This window comes from Aythya ferina, assembly GCF_964211825.1.
Source record: "Aythya ferina genome assembly, chromosome: 13".
In the NCBI taxonomy this organism is placed as follows: Eukaryota; Metazoa; Chordata; class Aves; order Anseriformes; family Anatidae; genus Aythya; species Aythya ferina.
Window position 1 is genome coordinate 2,584,267 of NC_140311.1, and position 23,011 is coordinate 2,607,277.

A 23,011-nucleotide genomic window follows, 5' to 3' on the forward strand; every position below is an offset into this window, starting at 1 on the left:
CACTGCCATCTTTCCTTTCTCTGTGCTACCTTTTCTGGGTGAACTTCATACGAAGTCTCCAGAGCTAGCAAAATGGAAATTGCACTTGTAACAGTGCTTCCATAGAGATCCTCTCCTTATATTATTATATTAAAGAATTTGAATTCACAAGAATCACAAATTCAGGAAGCTTTATGATGCCAATATCTGTTCTATAAATGACTTGATATTTTCAACAAAACTTGTCATCCTTTGTCATGGTAGTCAGATAAATGAAAGTGCACCAAGCTATTTTTGTGGATTTATCAACAATTTCTATTTTTGTGATGTGTTCTCTTCTGATGGCCTAGAGCCCCTGAAGAACAAAGGGTGCTTTAAGTGTGATTCTCGCTAGGATGTTTCTTCTATGCCAGAAAACAGTAGTGAGGGATTTCAATAAACATATAAATCATCTCAGGAAATAAAAAGAGCACTGCCAATATTATTTCTTAAGGGTAGATTTTGTAATAAGTTGTAAACTAACTTCAGGGTTTTGGCATCTTGTGGTCTTCTTTAGTCTTCATGCCACAGAAGTGAGCTCAAGTGATAGGACCTAGAAAAAAAAAATCCAAATGCAGTTCTCAGTTTTACCAGTTTCTTACCTCTATCTGGAATTATTTATTATTGTCATTAATGGCTTGGAACTAGCATGATTAGATTTCAAGATGACACCAAAGCTTGTATTTCCTGGACAGCTGACCTAACAGCTTGATACTGCTGAAAAACAGTGATCTCACTTCCCTTGCCCTGTTCTTGGCTGCCAAATGTCCTTGCCTTTGTCTGACTTTGGCATTGTTTAGATCATCCAGATCAGTTTAATTCATTGAATTGGTAAGGAGGCTTCTGGTTTTGTTTATGTGTTTTTCTGGAGCTTTTTATCACTAATGGATTAAATTGGCACTCAGAGCATCAGAGGCTGACAGACTCTCAAAAAATAAGTGGAATACACTCCACATAGACAGAAAGTTTTTTTTACTTTAGACAAAAGTAACCAGCTGCATGAATGTAGGATATGGAATGACTGGCTAAGTAGCAATCTGTCAAAAAAGTCTGAGTTAAAGTAGATAAAAAACTGAAAATAATTCAGCAAATGTCAGACCGTCACAAAAAAGGGTAACGTAATACACCATGAAATAGAACACATGCAAAGCAATTCTTCCATCCTGATTTAGGATTGGTAAGGTTTAAACAGCAAATCTCTGAACAGTTTTTGACTACAAGCTTTCTTTTCTTACTAGCAGTTGTCTGATTTTCTTCTGTATTTTCCTTTTTACTTTATTGCTTAAGATGTAAGAAAAGAAATATAGATATATCAAGATGAAACAAACCTAAATCTTCTAGAAAAAAAACAGAGCGAAACATTTGCTTTTCTTTGCTTCCCTCCCCTGATATACTGTAGAAAGCAGGATCCTAGAGGAATCAGGCTATTAGCTCCATTACCTAGGAAGTGACAGTCCTTTTTCTGAAGTCCCAGATATTGCATAGTCATTGATGGGAGATGTATAAAGTTCTTCTTTAGAATAATTAAAAATAGAATAATTTTAGAATAAATTTATTTAGAAGAAATCATGCAAACACTTTTGTACATAGCTACGTGAAGTATTATATGTGTACTATTTACAAATATGATGATTCTTTCACTAAATGCTAAAATGTAACTTATTTCTCATGCAAAACCACTACATAGTTTGGGAAGGAATACAGACAGTAGGATCTCAGAACTTGAAATTCAGAGGCCTGAAATATTTGTTAGCTCTGGCTGGTATTCAGCAGGAAGTTTTAAAAATAAGTTGTTATGTTTTTTATTATTGCCTAAGGTTCTTATAGGCATTGTGATTTATTTTTTTTTCACAATATTTATGTTAAAAAGCATACCAAGTAGTTAATTTTTGAATTATTAGAGATACAGAATTTGTGAATGTATTTTTTTGGTCTAATTGTAGTATTTCTGTGCTGTATATAGTTTCCCTTGATGGGTAAGTAACATCAGCCGACTATTAAAATAGGCTGACATTCTGTTACAGTTATCTTTCAGTGAGACATTTCAGTCATTTTCTCATTTTGTCTCTAGTTGACATTATGTTATAATAGAAATCTATTTTCATTTTTAAACTCCGATTGTCTTCCCACTCAACACTTACTTTATCTTCAATGGCGAATAGTACTCTTGTGTTTTGTTTTGTTTAAAAAAAAATAAAAATAAGCACACCAGAAACTTCATTCAATGAAAGTACATTTATTGTATTTTTTATTTCTATAAATATTTAATGAGAATATTTCTTCCTGTTACAAGTACTTGACCTGGAACATTAAACTTTTTACTGTTTTGCTTGAACTATAGAATCTGCTCTGTAGTGACATGAGTAGTAAAACTAGTCAAACAGTGACAGTTTTCTAATAATTTTTGCATAACAGAAAATGCATGTTATGCCCTGAAACTTTTTAAGTAACTTTAGAATAATTCTACTCAAGTAGCTCATTTCAGATTTTGAAAACTATATGCATTTGGAGAGATGTCGCTTTATACAATGTAAATATTTATAAATTCTATGACATTATGAGAAGGAAAATAACAAATATGTTTAGATTAACTTGGAAATTAGGGTGCTGCCCATATACTTTCATGTCTCAGTGAGAAATGTCTTGGGCAAGGAAACTCTTGAAACACCTCATGCAAAGAAAATGTGGCAAATAGTTGTGTTTTGTTCTCTTAAATCTCTTCTTTTAGAGGAAATGATGAACAGTGAATCCCTTTTCTTCTTAGTGCCACTCATTATTTTTCCATCGTATTTATGTGTATCATTGTATTCTCTTACTCTGAGGACAAAAATTATTTACACACTTTAAAATGTGTATATTTCAAGTTTCAAAAATTTATAATCCAGAAGACTTGAACACACCGTGAATGTACCAGTTCTTTTAGAGCACAGCTGTAGCAATTTGCCAGTATGTGAGAAATACTCATGTATTGTGAGTAATAATATTAAAGTTTCTCTTTCTTAGTTGTGAGTAGAAGTACTTTTATTGTTGAACATTCAGCCTTTCTTAATAGCAGCTTGTCCAATAGGCAATTAGCTGTCTGTATCACTAGCATGAATGAATCTGTTCCGACAAAAATGCCACACTGTAGGAATTCATAGGGTGATACGCAGTTACAAAGCCCCATTTTCCCTTACCGCAGGCAATCCATGTAGAAGAGTGACGCCTGTGTATTTTCTGTGAATTCACCCATCAGGGGAATTCTGGGGATTGAGTTTATTCCTTCAAAGGAGAAAGCAGAGACTCAGTACCCCATCCTTAATCTTCATATTCCCTCAGAAGGTAAGGGATGTCAATGTTCAAGCCTATTGTTGCTGTATTAATGGGCTTTAGCAGCTTCCTGTATCTTGTCCTGCTGTTTTTTGCAGGATGGACTGGGGCCATATGTTTGTTGTTTTGAACAGCACTTTTAAATAGATACACTATTTAATTATCCCCAATATTTGCAAAACACACTCAGGATCATAGCAATATGTTTTGTTTCCAAAACAGTTGTTTTGTGTTTTTTTTCCATTTGGCAAACAATTGTTTATTTCTGGTGAGGGTTAAATTTACCATTTATGTTTCAGTTTTATTCTGGTATTGAAGCATTGCTTAATTATTTTCAAGTTTTTCAAACTTGCTAGCCAAAATAAGGGGAAACAGATAGTATTTAGAATGTAAAAAGTAACTAAAGTGATAAAGAAGAGTGGAAAGGAAAGATCTTATTTTCTGGGAATTATTCACAAGAGACTTGGTATAGGTAATTTCTCTGTGAAATTGGGTTTCTGATTGTCTGTTGGTGACAGTGATAATTTATGTTTTGACCCATGGATAAATTGGGTATCCAACTGCAGGTAAGTTGGAGGTTTACTAGAATATGTTCTGTTTAGTCTTTTTACTGTTATTGTCACTAGAAAATTGTTGAAATAGTGATTGTATGCTAAATGCAGTGGTTAATACTGTGTATAATGTAGTAGGTCTTAATTTCCAGACGAGGTATGAGAAAGACAATCATGAATGATACTTGTCATGGGCAGTGACTTTTTATCTATTTGTACTGATGAAAGAAACCCAAAACACTTGATCAGAGTAAGAGAGGTTTAACAGTAAAGCAGGGAAGACTCTAATTTGGACCCCTATGCAGACTGATGTTCTCAAGGAAAAATATCCTTAGCCACTATTTAAAATTGCTTGTACTCGAAACACATAAAAATATTCTCAAAGTTTATCTCTAGAAGACAGAAAGCCTTGCATTTCAGAAAAGATTACAATTGGTCTCTGTAGTCTTCATCCAAAAATGGCTAATCCAAAAAGAGGTCATGATTTGTAAAATGGTGCTTGTTGGTCTAAGTGTTGTTTGTAGCACTGAAAACATTAATTTGTTCTTCATGTGTTTGGGTTTTGTTTGTTTTACAGCCTGTAATTCCAACCAGTCCAACAAGCAGTTCTACAACACCAACAAGTACAATGGGCATGTCCTCCAAAATGGAGAACTCAGCACTCCAAGATGTTTACATTCTTTCTCCTATGTCAGGACTTTATGGCCCCAGGTATTTACTTCCTAGTGAATGTGAGCTTTTGACAAAATAATAATAATAATAATAATAACATTTTAATTTTACTAGACCAATAAAAGTAAACAAAATAAAAATGCCCAAACCCATATATTTAGTAAAATTAAGAGTTAGAATTGCATTAAGTAACGTATCTTTGTTTTGAGACGTTTTTACCTTTGATTTAGCTAGATACAGGTTGAGCAAAACCTGGTTTGGGTCCTAAACTAGAAAACCACTTAAAGAAGTCTTTAATCATTTATTTTGACTTACGCTTTTGTGACCACATGTAGCTTATTCTCAAGCATGCATTTTGCAACAGAAATCCTTGCCATCTCATGTTACACCAATTACTTATGCTTCCTTTCAAATAGTAGAAAACTTCTGAATAGCTATGTTTATCTTTCAGTTAAAATAAAATCTAATGATGATTTCTTTAACTTATATTTGTTGAAATTGAAACTCTTAAAAAGTTCTCATACGTAGCAATTCAATTACATTACTTTTTTCATTTGTAGTGCTTAGGTTAGATAGTTGGTACACTTTAGTTTTTTCATAAAATGCTTAATTTCCCTGCAATCTTCTGGCTTACAATTTTTAGGGATGAAATTGGAATAATGTCTTGTGATGACATCAGCAAATTTGGGAAATCCGGAATGAAAGGCTCTGAGTCTCCAAGTTATTTTCTGGAACACGAGAGTGGTAAATACTACACCTTAATTGAAGGTGAAGGCCATCCTTTGGGCTCTGAGTATGAGAGAAGCAGAGCTACAGGAGTGCGGAGAAGAGAAAAAACACCCACTCATGGTAGGCCTGGTTTCTTTAACATTTTTTGATTGACTGGATTTAGAAATTGTACTATGAATGCTACAGCACCCCCAAATATCTGTCTTTTTTTTGTTAGATCATGACCTGTTGGCTCTGAATTTCAGACAAAAGTTTATGTGAAGGAATAATTAATACAAATACAATCTAATGTTCAGGATCAGGATTATAGAAGTTATAAATAATTTTATTGTGCAGTTCTTAATTAAAATTTAGAATAATATTTGAGTTCACATTACTTGGATAGATAGCATTTTGATTTACCAGCTTTTATTCTGAAGCTCTTGGAGATTATTCTGGTTGTAACAGTCTTGGATATTATTCTTTAATGAAGGGCCTGAAAAGACGTGGTATTAAAGTATCTATAAGACATAAGGTCTACCAAATTCAGCACTGTATTAAATACTTACCAGTATATTCTCCATGTATTTGAGTGGTTTTATTTTTGAGGCAATAAGTTATTTTTGTAAAGTTTACAGAATTTTAAGATAAAAGATTTATTATAAATCTATAGTAGCATGTGATTTTGGTGGTGCAAATGGCATTTCCATGCCTCAGAGAAAGGCATGACAACTCCTTTTGGTCATAATGTTCCTTGAGACTAGGTTCTGTCTTTTGATCAATTTATATGTTGCCATCAATAAGTACTTCATTCACCTACTCTGAAGCTAAAGGTTTTTTCCTTTCTCTAGTTTTGTTAAAAAATGTATATATATATATATTTGGTGGGGTCTTTGATAGCTGGAAAAAGGAAAATATTTCACAAGCTCACAGTAGTAAAGAAAAATGTGTCTGTGAAGAACACAGGTAATGAAAACATGCTGCAGTTCAAAGGAGAGAACACCAGAGGCAGTTAATAGTGGAAGATTCAGTAACAGGTGAAACGGAACAGCTGGGGAGGGGATTTTTAAGCACTCTGGACACTGATGCTGTTGGTCTGTCTTAAAACTGGTTTAGTCTGGTGTAGGATTTGATACCATGATGTTATTAAATGTGGGTTCCCTGCTCTTTCAGTTGCTGGCACTTAGAGACTCTGTGGCTTTTTCTTCCTGTTCTCAGACTGAGGTGTTCTTTCCACCATAAATGTTAGAAGAGGGTGCAACTGAGGGCCACAGGTGCCAGAACACATTTTAATAGTTAAGATGTACAAGCATGTTGTTCCACTGTCAATAAATCTGTTTGCTGAGGTTTTCTTATTACTTTCATATGTATTTTGAATGTATTACATACATACATCTGTGGCATAGTTTACTTTATCTGGCTAATCTAATCTAAACTCTAAACTACATTACCTTTTGGCTAAGATCAACATATGAGTGATGCTTACGTCATTTCACCTGCTGTTTTCAGAGTTGAGAGGGTAGATTCCAGTCTAAAAATGTGGCAGCTACAAGTATACATAAAATTACGTCAAGTGCAATGATTAATCACTGTACAGTTCCCTAGCAAATGACATCCAGTTTCCTAAGCATTGCACTGTTCTTTTCATTCTAATAGTTTGAAAGCAATCCTGGTTTAGGTGTGGCCAGGATCATGTTTATGTACATGATCATGTTTATATGTATGATTGTATTTCTTCAGAATAGAGAAATTTTAACAGATTTTTGTTACAAGTAAAACATTTTTAGTAAGTTGTACAGCCATATACTTGATGTTTATATGAGCTGTAACCAGGTTAACACCAAAGAGTAGGACTCCATCTTAAGTACAGTAACATTGTCTTTATCTCCCTGATATGCAGCATGGTTCTAGAATAAAATTAGAATGAAAGAGAAATATTAACAGTGATGGAAATTGGAGCCAGATGGATGTATTTGGCTTGCTTAAAATCATGCTGCATAATGATTTCAAATTTAAGACATTGGGCTCTGCAACTAATCCCAATAATATGCCAGAGTCTTGTGTTTATGATAGAGACTTCTGTGTGATTTTCCCTAACTATGTGACATTGAAAATCTAGAAGGAATCTGATTTACAAATCTCAGGAATACATTTTAGTAGCTTTTAAAACAACAGTTAAACCAGATATTTTTTTTCTTAACTACAGATTATATTGATCTGATAATTAACAGATTTCCAAATCCAAATTCTGTTCTACTATAGTGTACATTTTTAATTTTTGACTTTAAAATGTACATTTGAATCATGAAAGTGACTGTATGTCTCTGGAAAGACATGATTTCTGGTGGGTCTAAGAAACATGCATCTGATGCTGGAGCCGGGTAGCCATGGGCTAAGAAGGAAAAATAAGAGTTCTGAAGTCTTTCATGGTTGAACAGATGCTTTCATTATTGCTAGGACTCACACAAACTGCAGCTCAAAAATTCCTGCCAGGGATTTTCCAGAATTAAAGTGATTATTACAAACCAGTTTCTGTTGCAGCTGGTGGTAAGTGGAAGAATATTCAGGAAAATGAGACCCTCAGTACTGATAATATATGCAAAATCAGTGGAGGCAAATAAGCCCATTTTTTCCAAACATTTGTCAAAATTAAGTCTTTATTTATCATGGCTGCAGTGCATTTTGTTTTTTTTTTTCCAAGGCTTATCATCTTATATTAGTCTTGATTCCAACATGCTCTGGTATTTAGAGTTCTTGTGGCAATGCATATCAAATCTCCTCTGTTTGTGTTACAGGCAAAAACATCATAAATCAGTATTTTTCCTTTCAATTTCTACTATTATACACAAAGATTTTCCAGTTCTCTGATTAATATTCAAGTTGCACTGTTAAAAACAGTTTATATATAGGCTACAGGTATTTGGGAAAGAACTTGCAATTAAAAATAATACGCAAAATCTCTTTTTTTCTTTGTTCAACTTGTATGTTTCCCATCCAAAATTCATATCTTTAATGTTGATCATGCTGCAGCATCTCAGATTTATGGGTAACAAATCTCATCAGAGTTTCAGACTTTCCTCCTCTTGAACAGATATACTGCTAAGCTTTTTTGTTGATCTCCACTTGTTATGTGCATTTCTAGTTTCATATTGTTTGTTGTTGCTTTTTCTAAAATTTGAAATCCTTACTTGTTCTCATTCTTTTCTATATTACTGGGTCTTATTTTTGTTTGATTTGTTGTTTTTTAATTATTTTTCCTTGCCCATATTGTTCTTCTAAAACCAGCTTTTAGATTAGGAGTCGAGTAATAAATTTGCATTTAAAGGTTGTATCGACTTTTAGGCACATAGGAAGACTACATATATATCCATACACTGAAAATCTCAGTACTCTAGGTGTATGTTATCCCCTCAATTTTCAGAAAATTGTCTTATCTGAAAACATACTTGTTTTCAACAGTATGACTGTTTCTTCTTAAATCCTCCTGTTATTTTAGTAGCTGAAAATGTTGTTTTGGGGAGATAGATGAATTAAAACCCGTATTAACACAGTAATAACCCACAGAAAATACTTAGTCATTCTAAGCAACCTGAAGAAACTGACAGTGAGAAAGAAACAGTTGACATTTAAATTCCATAATTATCTCAGAAACAAACCAGTGGCAAGCTACTTGAGGAATCAAGCAATTTTTATTATTATTATTATTTTAAAGAAGTATTTAGTCAGCTGGCATATGAAAAAAGGAATCTTTGGCTTTATGGTTCAAAAAGACCTTAACCTGTAATTGAGAGGTTGTGTGTCTTTGTTTTGTGATACTAATGCACACAGACAAGGACAAAGTGCTTATGCTTTATAGCCAGTTTTGCAGTGTGCCGAGTTTAATGGCCTGCTCTCACTGTTCTGCGGATACAATAGTAGGGAATGAATAATGCACAAGAATACCTCACAACTGCAGTGCCATAAAATCACATTAATTAAAACCCTAATGACTGAATCTTTATTTTGTTGTTGTTGTTAGCAAACTGTACTCCATCTTTTGTTTTTAAGGCAATCAATAACCTTCCTTGAAACTGTAAGATCCCCTTGTTACTCACCATGTGCTTTTCCAGATCAGATAGGTTCTACTGGATAGCTAATAGATATGTAATGTAGCTGTAGTAATAATCCTTCTAGTTTTACTAAAGCATGTTAGTTGCTTATTGTTTCTTTATTCCAAAACATCTATTTAATAAGCGAGCAAGTTTGTTTTTGTTTTTGTTTTCTTCCAGAAAAGACTTAAAAACTTCTTTATGTTTACAAAAAATTTCACTGAAGCCAGTTCCTTCAGGTTGGTATAATGAAGAGGAGAATCTGGCATATGTGGTGTTCAATTAATTCTGAATGCTGCAGCTTTCATAATGTATAGGTGCTAATAAAGAGGATTGCTTTGAAGGGTTATGTCATGCCTCTAATTTACATGCATTACTTACTCTACAGTCTTCTATTTTTAATCTTCAAAAATTTTATTTGTTCATCTTGAATTGTTTCCAGGTGATTTAAGACCTGTTTCAATGCCTACTGACTACAGTTGGATAGGGGAGTCAAAAGAACAAAACATGTACAAGAGGGGAAGCCGAGGTGAGTTTTGTTTTGTTTTTTTCCCTCTGCTGTTCTCCAAGATTTCTTTCTTTGTTTCTTAAGAACCATGAAAATATCATCACAAGGACCAAATCAAGTTTTCTTGACTGTCACAAAAAAATATAAAAGGCTCTTTTTAGTATCTGGGTTGTTTGTATTTCTGAAAATTTGAGTTTGTATCAGTAGAAGGGTTTTACTTTGATTCTAGTATGGAGACAGATAAACACCAAAGGGAAAAGAAAAAAGACTAAAAGATTTAGACATCATATGCTAATAACAACAGTTCTTGATCCTTGCAGTTCTGTAAAATAATAAGTGGTGTTATAAGTACAAGGTATCAATCAAACTTTTTTTACACAGAATGGTATTATTTCAGTCCTAAACTTTTTGCAACTGTAAAATTAATTTCAGAAAGAGATTGAAATATTAACAACGGATATTTTCTAATTAATTGTCTTGATTATCTTTGAATTTAACTGTCTTCTTCTAGAAAGGTTCAAAGAATTTCATTGTAAAGCAGCTTTGATTTGAACACTTTTTTAATTATATTGTGGAATCCACCTTTGAGACTTCAAAATCCAAGATAACCATTTAGGTGATTAAGAGCTAATTTTCAGTTAAGGCTTCCTCTGTAAAGTTTGCTTAGATTAAAGAAGTTGCCTTCACAAATGGCATTGTTGTGGCTGACAGCTGAACATAAATCATGAACAATACATTGAAAAAGTCCATTCAAATTTTAACACCATGTTAAAGGAAACACAAAGTATTTATGCAAGTGTGCTAAAACCACCACAGCAAGTTATCTGTAGGAGCAAGTAACCTGTAGAAGATGAAAATAATAGGATTTCTAGAAAGATTAAAAAGATGCGAGAATTAGTTTATTAAAAATAATAATAATAGTAAATTCAAGTAAATGTTAAAATATTAGAAGTACAATCTCCATCTGGTGTTACCAGGAGATTGACACTTCATTCTGCTTTGTGGCTGAATAGCTGGGATATATTTAAGAACACTGCAGTGGAAACATTGCAAAAGTTTTGTGGAATTTGTCGAGTACAGGAGACACTTACTTTTAAATGCAAAACTTTAATTGGAAATGGCACATAAAATTCTGTAAAGATGCACTGACTCAGGAATTAGGTATATAAACATTAGAAGTGTGTGTGCTTATAAATTAATAAAAGGAATATGCAACATGCATATGATGTGTCCTGGAAAATATTCCCAATATTCACGGTGAGTGTTTTAAAGATTGCAAAGCATGTAAAAGTACTGTCGTTTTATTAACAAAGAGTTGAGGATGGCATACATAATTCTATTATAACTCAACTCCACTTGTTATATGTGTAAATATCTCTAACTGAATGGGACATTAAACATGCTGTAAATCTCATTGTCTGTTTAAGTACTGTTGAAGGTTTTAATAATAATGGTAAGTTAGATGTTACTTCTGTCTGTGAGTACCAGCCCACATGTACATTCTAAATTTGGGTGATTAAATACCACGTGCAATAAAGACTGGAAATTTTGTTTGCCTTTTCCAAATTTAAATGTAAATGGCTCCCCTGTAAACTGTTCCATAATCCTGAATTCACAGTGTTGTTTAGCAACTGTATCACTGAGATGAGAGAATGATGTAAAATTTGAGGAAGCATGCACCAACTGCTCTGTTGGGCAGATTTAAATTTGAATTCCTAGACTCCAAGATTCTGTTAACAAATTAAAAATAATTTTGTTTTCAAGGTTCATTTGATTGTCTCATCTCTATCTGTATTGTTGGAAAAAAAAAAAAAAAAAAAAAAAAAAAAAAGAAAAGTATTATACATTTGTGTTTCTTATTATTGTTTTGTTTTATAGTGTTGGTGGACCACCATATATTTAATAAGAATGGTTTTTCATGGCAGCCAGTACTTTCTATATATGTAAAACTGAAAAATCATCTATGCTGTATTTCCCTTGTGTTCAAGCACACTTCAGATAATATTCAGTCAAAGCAAGCTGTATGTTTCAAATATCATACCACATAGTTATCGTAAACTTACATGAGATTAAAGTAAACTTGTAATAAAAGAAAATGAGGTTTTCTTTTTAGCTGGTAGTAAGCATTAACATTTATGATTGTAGGAATGAAACACAGATTCTCTGTTTTGTCTTATTGATGTTTCTTTTTTCTTTTTGTTCCATCCAACCACTGACTCTGAGAATTCCCTCCTGCGGTATCTGAGTGATGACAAGATATTGGTTATCCAAGAAGAACCTCTGACACAGAAAGACATCAAAAGGGACACAGGTTATAGGTCAAGGAAAAAGGGCAAAAATGCAAGCAGTCCAAACTACCCCATTAGTTCATCTATGTTGACATCAACTGTTAACGTTAGGCTTGAACCTGGACAGCAAGATATCTTGAATTTCTCACTCCCAGAAAACAATACAGTTCCACTTTATCATGTAAGTATATAACAAAAGATATTACTACATTTTTATTTATTATGTTATTACATGGAAAGAACATTAAAATCATTTCCTTTTAGGAATGATACAGGTGCTAAGGCATATTTTGAACTTTACATTTTAATATTGTATTTTATGGTCCAAGAAATATTCTTAATGTTCCTTTAAAAATAGCTTTCACATAAGAATAGTCTACACGGATGAAAAAATGCAGGGCAAGCACCATTTGGTATGAGATACTTTAAGTCCAGTAGTGTTGTTAATTACTCTCACCAAGTTTAGTCAAATTCAACCATATTTTTTTCAAAGGTTTATAAGGCTCTCTTGCTCTGATAATAATTAATTATAGATTCTTTTTAAATTTATTATATATCCAATTTAGTCACTGTGTCTTTTAAAAATGTACTTAAGCTTAATGGAGTTACTGCTTATTTATATTGCAGTACCATGGTCACTGTCCAGTAATGTGAATTTGTTCATTCTGATAATGCAGGAAATATTTTGGAGTGAAAACTGTGGAGAAAGTAAAATTCAGTGGATTATAACTAACATAGAAGTAAAAAATCTCTAATAATTGTAACTGCCATAGGAACAGGCAGTTCGTGTAACTACCATGAAAAATCACTAGGTTCTCATGACTGTCAGCTAGTACAGAATTTTGTTGTATTGATTTGGACACCCTGAAATAATGAATAGCCTTCCAGAGATCGATTTTCACTGTTCATGCTTTGTATGTGTATCTTGTCCTCTGTAGAGGCCTTCTTAAGTTTTGCTCATGGTCCTACAGCTTAGGAGCAGACTGTTCCATTCTCACGATGGGGAGTAGTATCTTCAAAGTGTTTGGGGCTCAAACATTAGTATCTTCATAATTCCTCCCTGCAGTCAGTAAGGAAGCTTTTCAATGTGTATTTATTTTCTAATCATGCTGAGATTCCTCTTAGAAGTAAAATGTAAATGGCTCCCAGTTCCATAACAGTTCCGTAGAAGATGTAAGAGGAAAAAGCAGGACTTGTAGCAAGTTTCTTCATACTCTTGCATTTGGGGCTTCTACTGAGTGTTTCTCTCCCTGAGCAAAAGCTTCGGAGATGATTGTATTTGCATCAAGTGTGAGAGCTGAGTAAGGTCTGCCTAAGGGGATACATTCAGAACATAGCCTGCCATTCATCTCTGTTTCCTGCAATCTGCCAGCATTTGGTAGTCTGAAGATCAGATACTTCTGTCTTCAGGAAAATTTAAATTTCCCTTTCCTATGCCACCAGGACTTAGTATTTTTGGAAAACATGGAAGGTCTTTTTCCCCAGCCTCAGAAAATGTCAAGTACTTTATCAGTCAAGTTGTGTGACTGCTTAGTTGCAGGTGTTTCTTCCATCCGTAAACTCTTACACGGATTGTCAGGATCACAAAGTCAAAGAAAAGGAGTTCAAATCCAGAGTAAAAACTACTAGCTACCTTGCTAGGGCAAGTGAAAAAGTCATTATGCAAGTCTGAAGAAAAAATAAATAAAATCATAACTGTGTAGATAAATCAACTGGTTTTCATGAGGTTTTGGTTGAGTGGTGATTGTTGACTCTCCTGACTTCTGAAGAAGGGGAAATGGCTCATAAATGATAAAGTGTTAATTGTGCCTTTTTGATAATGAAAGTTGTTGGTTGAGTTCCCAGATGCAGGGCTGTTGTCACCAGCGTTCTACAGACTGACATACAGTGGTGTTAATTCTTCTATCGGCAGAAGTGTTCCAAACAGCATTTGAGATAGAACTTTGCAGTCCTTCAAGAGAGAGTCAAAGGAATCAAAATACCTCAAGCACACAGTCTACTGTCTTATAAATAAATATACAAGAGGAACTGAGTTGACAAATACACAGGAGTTGCTGACACAGGTTTTCTGGGTTCTTGCCAGTATAGGATCATTTGTATTAACGACATCTTTCTACTTTGAATACTGAAAGAATTCTGAAAAGCAAAGCAAAAAAAAATGTGAAAAATAGCTAGTCAGAATTAAACTTTTAAATATCAAAGAGCATTTTATGTCATTTTGACATCAAAAAGAAAAATTATTTATATTTTTATATAGAAATTTTGGTTTTAAGTAGATCATCTCATTTCCTTAAGACATATATTATATATATTTGTAAGCAAACAAATACAGCATGATAAAAGGAGAAACTTAGACATGGTGTCATTTAGCCATTGCCTTCTTTTTTAAGCAATGTATTTCTTACATAAATACATATTTAAAAGAAGAAAAAAAAAAAAAAAGTTTAGATTTACCAGACATGGATATAAGAAGTTTTACAAAATTGGTAATTGCATAGCTTCAGTACTAGATTAATGCTTTGGAAGGAATGTGGATTTGGAACCTAGAATTAAACAATTAGACTGATTTCATAAGTTGAAGTGAGGATGCAGAGTTACTATATAAAATGGATATTTAGGTAGTGCAGTATTGGCAGTTTGCCCAGCATATAAAATGATCCACAACACCATGATGCAATAAAATATTTCATATAAGAAACACTGCCCATTCAGTATATATTTATGATTAATTTAGTTGATAGGCAATTTTGTGATGCTTGTCACTGAATCTGACACAGAGTGAATTGCAATTAAAAATTCTGTTATCATTAAGAAATTGTTTCTTAGAATATAGCTGTGTATGTATACTAATCCTTCGCTTCTGTAGTGACATTTTTAGCCTAAGCCTAAGTATTGAGACATATCTAAATATCACAAAAATATATACATACCTTGCTGAAATATACTATTGAAGTAGACTATGGACTTAAAAGAACAAAGGTAAAATCTTTATTTTGTATTTTTTATAATAATAAAAATAATTTTATTTTGTTTGTATTATCAAATCTCTTTCTGAATAAAATTGATTTATCAAGTAGGACCCCTACACAATAGACCAAATATACTTGAATTAATTTTCCTTCAGTATTTTAAATCATTAAAAAAAAAAAAGTCTTGAATGGAAAACACTTCCATCTTTAAAGTGCTGTTCAGGATTTTAAAAATCTCTAGCAAATTGTAGATTTTCTGCTGCTCAGTTTCATTTTGCACCATGTGAACCACCTTTTGTCTATATTGGAGTTCTTACTCCAGATTCAACTTGAAAATCCACAAAATGTTCAACTTCATGGTTTTAACATCTCAAATTCAGCTTCTGAAGCTCAAATTCAGTTAAGTGGTTACTACTGTGATTCTGTGATTCTGGACATTAAATTCTCAAATAAGGTAATGGTTGCTCATCTGGTGTTACTTGATGGTTGATCTTCTGGATTATTATCTACAAAGTAACTGTTGTGTTTTTTGTTGTTGTTTGGTTGTTTTTGTGTTTTTATTTATTTATTTTTTTTTTGTAGCATCATATATTAAGAAATAGGGTTATGAAAATGTTAGATCACCTAAATTTTCTGTGAATTAAAATTCAGTATGTAAAAGAGGCTTAATTTTTAATACATATTAAGATGTATTTGTGTCGTAAACCAAACAGTGGCTGCTGCAGGGCAGTCAGTGAGAATGTTACAGCAGTAGACCTGTTTGTTTTATTTTAAAGATAATTTGAAGCATTATATTGGTTTAGGGCTAGTCATTGTTTCACAGCAATTGCTTAACTTGCTATTTATTTTCTTGCTGCTGATCACACAAGTTGGTAATACATGCCTGTCAGCACTGAATGATGTAAATGCTATCTAACAGTTCATGGAGCTGCAGAAGGCAGCTCAACAAATGACACACAGTTTAGTGATACATGCTGAGAACTAAAATGTATTCAGGAACAATGTTTTTGTCTTTTTCTATAATGTATGCATGCTGGGATGTGCCAGATGTTCCAGATGCTTTTTTTAGATGATGATCAATCTAAGTACTACTATGATAAGTACAATAATCGAGAGAATCTGGGAGAATCATATGTATTCAGTTCCATATAACTGAAGGAGGTATTTTTTTATTGCCAGTTTTGTAGGAAAAGTGCTTATATTTTATTTCTTGCTTTCTGTTATTGCAAGAAGAAGAAGAAAAAAAAAATGCTTAACTGTCAAGCAGAGTTCCTTCAGTTTTGTTTCTTTTCTGAATTACTGGGTAACTTCTATCTTTTCTTTTTATTTATTTTATTCCCATCTGTAACATGGAAAACATTCTTTCCCTACCTCCTAGGTATGTTGAGCAATCACTGTGAGAGTGATTATGAGAAACCTAGTAGCTCAGAGTAGCTACAATGAGTTTTTCTAGGTTCTGTAGCTTTGAACTGATTCTGTCTAGTCTTATTGATTGCAAGATAAGATTTTGCATTTGTACTGTACCTTTACTGGGTACATCAAAACTTGAGCTGACAAGTATCTGGCTGTGACCTTACAGCACGAATGTCCAAAAATATATTTCTTTACAGTTTTCTCCAGACATAATTCTGTAAACGACACTGTATCTATAAACACAGCTCAGAAGAGTATATCTAGGAAGATAAGGGAAATAAATTCTGTCACGTGGGCTGAAAAGTTTTGCCTTTAAGTTCCACTGCACTGAAGAAGTGAAATTGTCAACCATCACTGAATCTGAATTTTTGGTACCCTTTATATTCTATCTGTGCTGCAATGTGAGAAGTGTGTAGAATTCTCTAAGACCAAATTTAGCTGATGTATCTGCACAATGTAAACCAGCATGTTTCAGGGATACTTTTCAGTTCCAGGAGTAGCTTAGAAAAATGGTTGAGGTTGCCCCTGAAATAGTACACTACGTCTGCATCCAAGCTCAGTATCTCCATCTGTCTCCATAGAGCAACATGCAGTTGTGAAGCTCAGGTGAGCTATGGGCACCTCCACCATTTGGTGTAGACCTGCCTTGGGACCCAGCCGTGCAGTATTTCACAAGAGATGTCCTGAAATTTTGCTTTGAACACAACTGCAGTGGTTGTAACTGATATACTTGCAGTGGCCTGTGATACCTGCTTCACCAATTCTACCATAATGCAGGCTATGTGTTACTGCTTGCTTCCAAATGGTTATGCTTCCTTTTTTATTTTGAACTCTTTAAACTGATAGTTATATTATGACACTTCACAGCAAAGCAAATACAACGATATGCACAAACATACACCATGCTTTCATAAATAATTTTACTGTATTGGCACATATTTAAATTGTTATTCAATTGTTTCTTCGAATGAGCTAGTACTAAGTATCAATAAAAGGTTGCAAATGAAGCATTCATTAACTTTATGCTCATATGTAAACTGCAATTTGTAAAGCATTCTGGAGTCTTCTGACTCCAAAAAATCGCAATAGAGCTAAGATTTACTGTATTGTATTATTCTAGAAAATGAATTTAAAGCTTATTTTTATTAATTTTTTTGTAGCCTGAAGAACTATTTCTGATTTTGTTGATACACTCTAAAGATAACTTAAGAGCCATTTAGATTGATCTGATTCAGCATTTGTTCATAAATATTAGCAACAACTGATATTACTGCTACCAGAATTGCAATATTTATCATCCAGAAGAATGCACCAAATACAAATACACAACTCATCTCCCTTGTAGTACAGATACCATCTCCTGCTGTTACTGACCACAGGATCAGTGTGCAGAAAGCCAGCTGTAGTACTCTGAAGACAGTCCTCATAGTCTTCCTCGCTACACACTGTCTTGGGTTTTGGCCCCCATCCTTTCCCTCTTTTCCTTCTTAGCAGGCTTCCTAGGGAGAGAATGAGCAAGGGGGTTGGGAGGTTGAGAGAAAACACTGTTGGCATTATAGCAAAGGAGGTCAGTCCTATAGGGCAGGGTCTACCTTGCCCTACCTTGAGAAATGGGAAAGATGTGAAAAAGGAAGAGAAAAGAATTGTCTCTTTTCTTGACCTGTATAACTTTTTGAAGCTGCACTGCACCCTTCCCACCTGAGCCGGTCTCCTTCTTCACTTCCCTTACGTTTTCCATAGAATCCTGTGCAGCAAAATCACTGCTGAATTGTGGGCTTTAAGTACATTTTTTTTTGTTGTTGTTTCTCTCTCTCTCTTTTTTTTTTTTTTTCTTTATTACATAAGAAATTATTAGCCACAGGGCGGTCTTCTTTTAGATGGTCTTTTAGAACACTTTTTTAAATCTCATGTATGATCTGGAATGTGTTCCCTTCCCCTCTCCCCCCAAATAGTTAAAAAAAGGCTCTGCTATTACTTACTATTCACCGACTTAATATTGATGATGTAGAAAATAATTAAAAATTCTGAGTGGATATTTTCCTTCTATCCTTAGCTAATTTTGTCACCTGTCACAGTTTTTTCAGCTTAAAAATTGAGTATGATTTGGAATTGTACATGTATGTAGCTTGCATAAGATTATTTCCTGTGTCTATTATCTCTCCCCTAAACGAGAGTGGAAGAAAAACCTCAAAGGCAGCTTTCATTTTTAGCAGAGCATAATAATTTTGCAAGCGTTACATCTTGAATGGCTTAGGCTTCAGCTCACTGAGCTAGAGAGATAAATAAAGCCCCTGGCAGCAAGGCTACTGTTTCACTTCTGATCAAGCATAGTGTAAAGAAATGCTTAGGATAAGGAATATGTGAGTTAAGGAAGCAGCTGAAGAAATAATTTTTGTCGAGCATTAAATATCTAAGTACAGGAAAACAGAATGTATAATAAAAATAAAAGAAGATCTATTTTGCATCTGAATAAATGACATATCCAGATGCAATATATTTCATTTGATCATTGCAATTAGTGACTCTCATTATCAAACTGTTCTAGTCTCCCACTTTTAACAAGTAAACAATGACTTTTAAATATCTTTATACTCTCTCTGTGATTCAGAGGTTTTTCGTTTTCTGTGATTTTTAATGATTTATTTAGTTATCGATTATTTATAAAATCTTCAGGTAAATAAGAGTTTCTCCTGATGGGAGAAGATCATCAGATCTGCTTGGTAGAATGTATGAGCTTTATTCTCCTTCTGAATTTCATGAGTAGAAATGGAAATAGATCCAGTGAAATTGCTGGTGCTACATAAATGTGAAGTTAGTTGAAAGAAGGCTGATAGGTGTCAGTGACCTGAATTCACTGAATTTGTGCTTTATGGTCTGTGGCAGCATAGCAAGACTTGTGCTTCATGAGCCTCCCACGTGTCTACTCGTCATGAATGTGGCATTTAGTAAGATGAAGTAAAATTTTAGTTTGAGAACTAGGATAAGGCAATTTGTTCTCTACATATCAGGAGCATAACAGTGTAAGAAGCAACTGTTCATAAAACTGACATGCAAGGTTACTGAAAGAAGCCTGCTAAATCCTTCAGTTAATTAGATTACATTATTCAATAATTTTGAAAATTAGAGGTCATTAATGCACTATTAAAATAGTGGTGTTGAAAGACGAGACTATTAGAAAAATATGTTTTATGAGCAGAAGCATATTTCACTTATTTCTTTTTCAGTCTAATATATGTGAGTTCACAACATCCAAACAAGCATTTCCAGTTGCACTAATGGAATCTGTTTGATCAAAAGGAATTTTGGAACACTGATCTGAGATGGTCACACATGGTACAGGTGTTCTTTGTAAATAAGTTCTGTAGTGATACTGAAAGTTTGTAATATAGGTGATGAGAAGATGGCTAGCAGAGTGTGAACAGGGGGAAGTATATTATCTTTGTCAGGGAAGGAGAGTGTGGGATGCGTCCCATTTGGAGAGAAAGTGAATAAACCTTGGTTTGGAACTACTTCAATTTGGGAGCAGTGCTAGAAAAGCCAGACCTCTATCTGTTAAGAATTAGTACACTGAAACTGATGAAATTGCTTTCCTAGTCACTAGAGTTAGTAACATGAGAAAGCAGAGGGACGTGAGAAGAAAATCTTTGAGCCTTTTAGTATGAATAAAGTTTACTTCGGTAACAATAACATGGGTAGTTCTGCTGTCAAAGCTTTTTTACTTGGTTGGCCACACAATATTTACTGGGCTGTCCATGGTATTTTCAGGGACGATCAGTTCGTTCACATTTAATAGTGTGTTAATAGCAGCAGAAATCTGACATTTATTATGCAGGATTTTCCTGAAGTTCTTCAAACAGATATTTTGTCGTAGGTGTATGCTGTTATCTCTCAGGCTCTTTCAAGAAAATTTGATGAATATTTCTGGATGGTATATTTTCATTTTTGTATGTTTTTTATGCTTTAGATTTCAAGTGTACTCTAAGAAGGGTTAAGTCATTTATAGCACTCAGGTTAAACAGGAAAGCCTGTTAGAGCTCAGTTACTCTATAGGAATCTCCTATCATCACCTGGATTCAAAAAGAAATATGGGAGAACTCCCTGCTTCTAAGCGTGAAGGCACCATTTCAATACTCTTCCTCAGCTGCCTTATTTGAATGGGCTTCCATATTGTTTATAATAAATACTTAACTCAGTAAGATCAACTGCTGTAGCTGCCCCTACATCCTGTAGCAAACTTAGGTTTGGGCTGTTGTAAGGCCTATCATAAATTTATTTGTTTATTTTTTTATATAATTACAGAGAGAGCAGGAACATGAGGGGTATCATAGGTAACTGGGATACTAGCATGCCCTGATGATTGGCACATGGACTGTCATACTTTAAGGTTTTCTGTCTGCTTCCAGTGGCAAACCACCTACTGTCCACAGTAGAAATGGCATGGTAAAAGATGATAAATGATTCTTTGCATGGATACACCAGGGGGATATGTGAAGGAGGGAGGTGGAAAAATTAATGCTTTTCCCCTGAACATTTTAAAACTTTATTAGAAATCCTTACGTATTGGAATATACGTTTTATGGTCTATGTAGTTAAATACAGAACAGGCAGGCTTAAAAATAGAACCAGCAGACTTCCTGTCTTTCACGTATGAAGTATACAGTTATGTTTCATGACTGATTACTGAGGTCATGTGTGATTAAATATCTTTACAGTATACTTAAAGTAATGATGTTAAAACAGAAGCACTAGAATTCCCAAAATAAATCTGTTTCCTATTTGGTTATTCAGAAAGGATTTAAAGTCTAAGATATTTCAAGAGTCAGTTTCTGTATTTCATGATGAGAAACTGCTTTTTAGCTGTGGGAAAATTCCTCCATCAGAAAATTTAGTTTTAAATATTAAAAGCAGTCTGAAGATTTTACTTTTAATGCTGAATCACTTACTCCTAAAAGGCACGTTCATCTCCAAACCTTAGATGAAAAACTTCAGTGTAGGAAATCAAGTTACGTAAATCTAGGTAAGCATGCGATTGAAGAAAGTTTTGATGACAGGTTCCTCATTGTTCTTAAAATCCTCTACAGTTTTCTTCTGATATTTATATTGCAATATTCATCCTTTACATCTAACACATTCTATAGCTCCCTTTCACATTTTAACATTTTTGCAAACATTGACACGCTAACATTTTAGCTTCCTTTCTTATTTTGAAGAGCTTTGGTTACAATGCTACAGCAGCTGAGATTATTTGAAAGTGCAGATGTAAGTTGCTTTATACATGATCTTCATTGTGAAATAACATTTAGTTTGAAATTCAAATTTTCCATTTCCTTTTCCTTAGAGTTACAGAATGAGTACTGTGGTTTGTTTCTGTGTCTTCGCTGCAGTTGAAGTTACCACAAAGTTGAGTGCACCAAGGAAGTGTGCTTTTTAGTCTTGCTTAATTCTATTTGTTTTTCTCTACAGAGAGCAGGGGACACAGTCAGTGGAGATACTGAAAGGTAATTTCTTCTGTTAATTTTGTATTTAAATAGATATATAATCTATCTATGAATTACATGTATTTATTGTAGAATTTTAGCTGCAATATTTGAGGAATAAATTTTCAGGTCTTAGTGAGAAAAGCATTAATAACATTTAGAAAATGATGCAATTGTTTCACCTGCTAACTACATCAAATATGAAGATAGATTACAAAGGTTGGATTTACTTCAAAACACATCAGATGTAAAATTATTAAAAATTACAAGGGTAAAAAAATGATCCTACTACAAAGTACCAAATGTCTCCCCCCAGCTTTTTTTTTTTTTTTTAAACTTATCTTTTCAGAATCAGTTTGAGGATGAAAATGCATGATTAGCCTAATTTTTGAAATAACAGGCAGAATTTTCCAATGAACATGTAATTCAGTATGTACAAAATTTACTGTTTATAATTGTCTCATAGTTGGTATCTGATAAGAATGAGGATTTAAGTTTCTCTTACATTTGAATTTAATCAACTAATTCTAATGAATACTATAGTAATTTTGTCTTCATTTCCTTTGCTGTTACCTGATAAAGTATGTACCAAATACTTCAATTGCATCCAATATATCATATTTAAAGAAAAGGTTTGAAATAACAGATACTTGGGTATCATGGAATGCCATAATTAAGGTTTATTGCAGTGTGTTCACGTGGAGAATTTTTTTTATCTTTTCATCATATATGGCCTAAACTTGTTTACAAAGCTAAGCCATGCACTGAATACCAAAAATAAAATAAAATTCTTTACAATGCTTTTATCGGTTGAAAGGATCTACAATTGGCAGTTTTATTCAAAATTATAAATTTTACTACATTACAATCAAAACCCTTAGGTAGAGCAAACGCAGTTGTTCATCCCTAAACACAAGTGACCTGGTGCCTGATTTTTCAGGATTGTCAGAATTTTTATGTCTGTGTATTAAACATCGTAGTTTGCATGTTTAAAACAGCATTCAACTCAA

General features: G+C 33.6%; 1 protein-coding gene across 3 annotated transcripts in view; it reads left to right on the top strand.

The window, feature by feature from the left end:
* Positions 1 to 23,011, top strand: part of LOC311443969 (connector enhancer of kinase suppressor of ras 2-like) — a 169,043-nt gene that overhangs the window by 112,981 nt on the left and 33,051 nt on the right. For all 3 annotated transcript variants that reach the window (XM_084534663.1, XM_084534664.1, XM_084534665.1), the window contains 5 exons: positions 4,456 to 4,589; positions 5,194 to 5,399; positions 9,789 to 9,874; positions 12,069 to 12,323; positions 21,988 to 22,022. In XM_084534663.1, the coding sequence (XP_084390789.1) occupies positions 4,456 to 4,589; positions 5,194 to 5,399; positions 9,789 to 9,874; positions 12,069 to 12,323; positions 21,988 to 22,022 (716 nt within the window). The remainder of the gene's footprint in view (positions 1 to 4,455; positions 4,590 to 5,193; positions 5,400 to 9,788; positions 9,875 to 12,068; positions 12,324 to 21,987; positions 22,023 to 23,011) is intronic.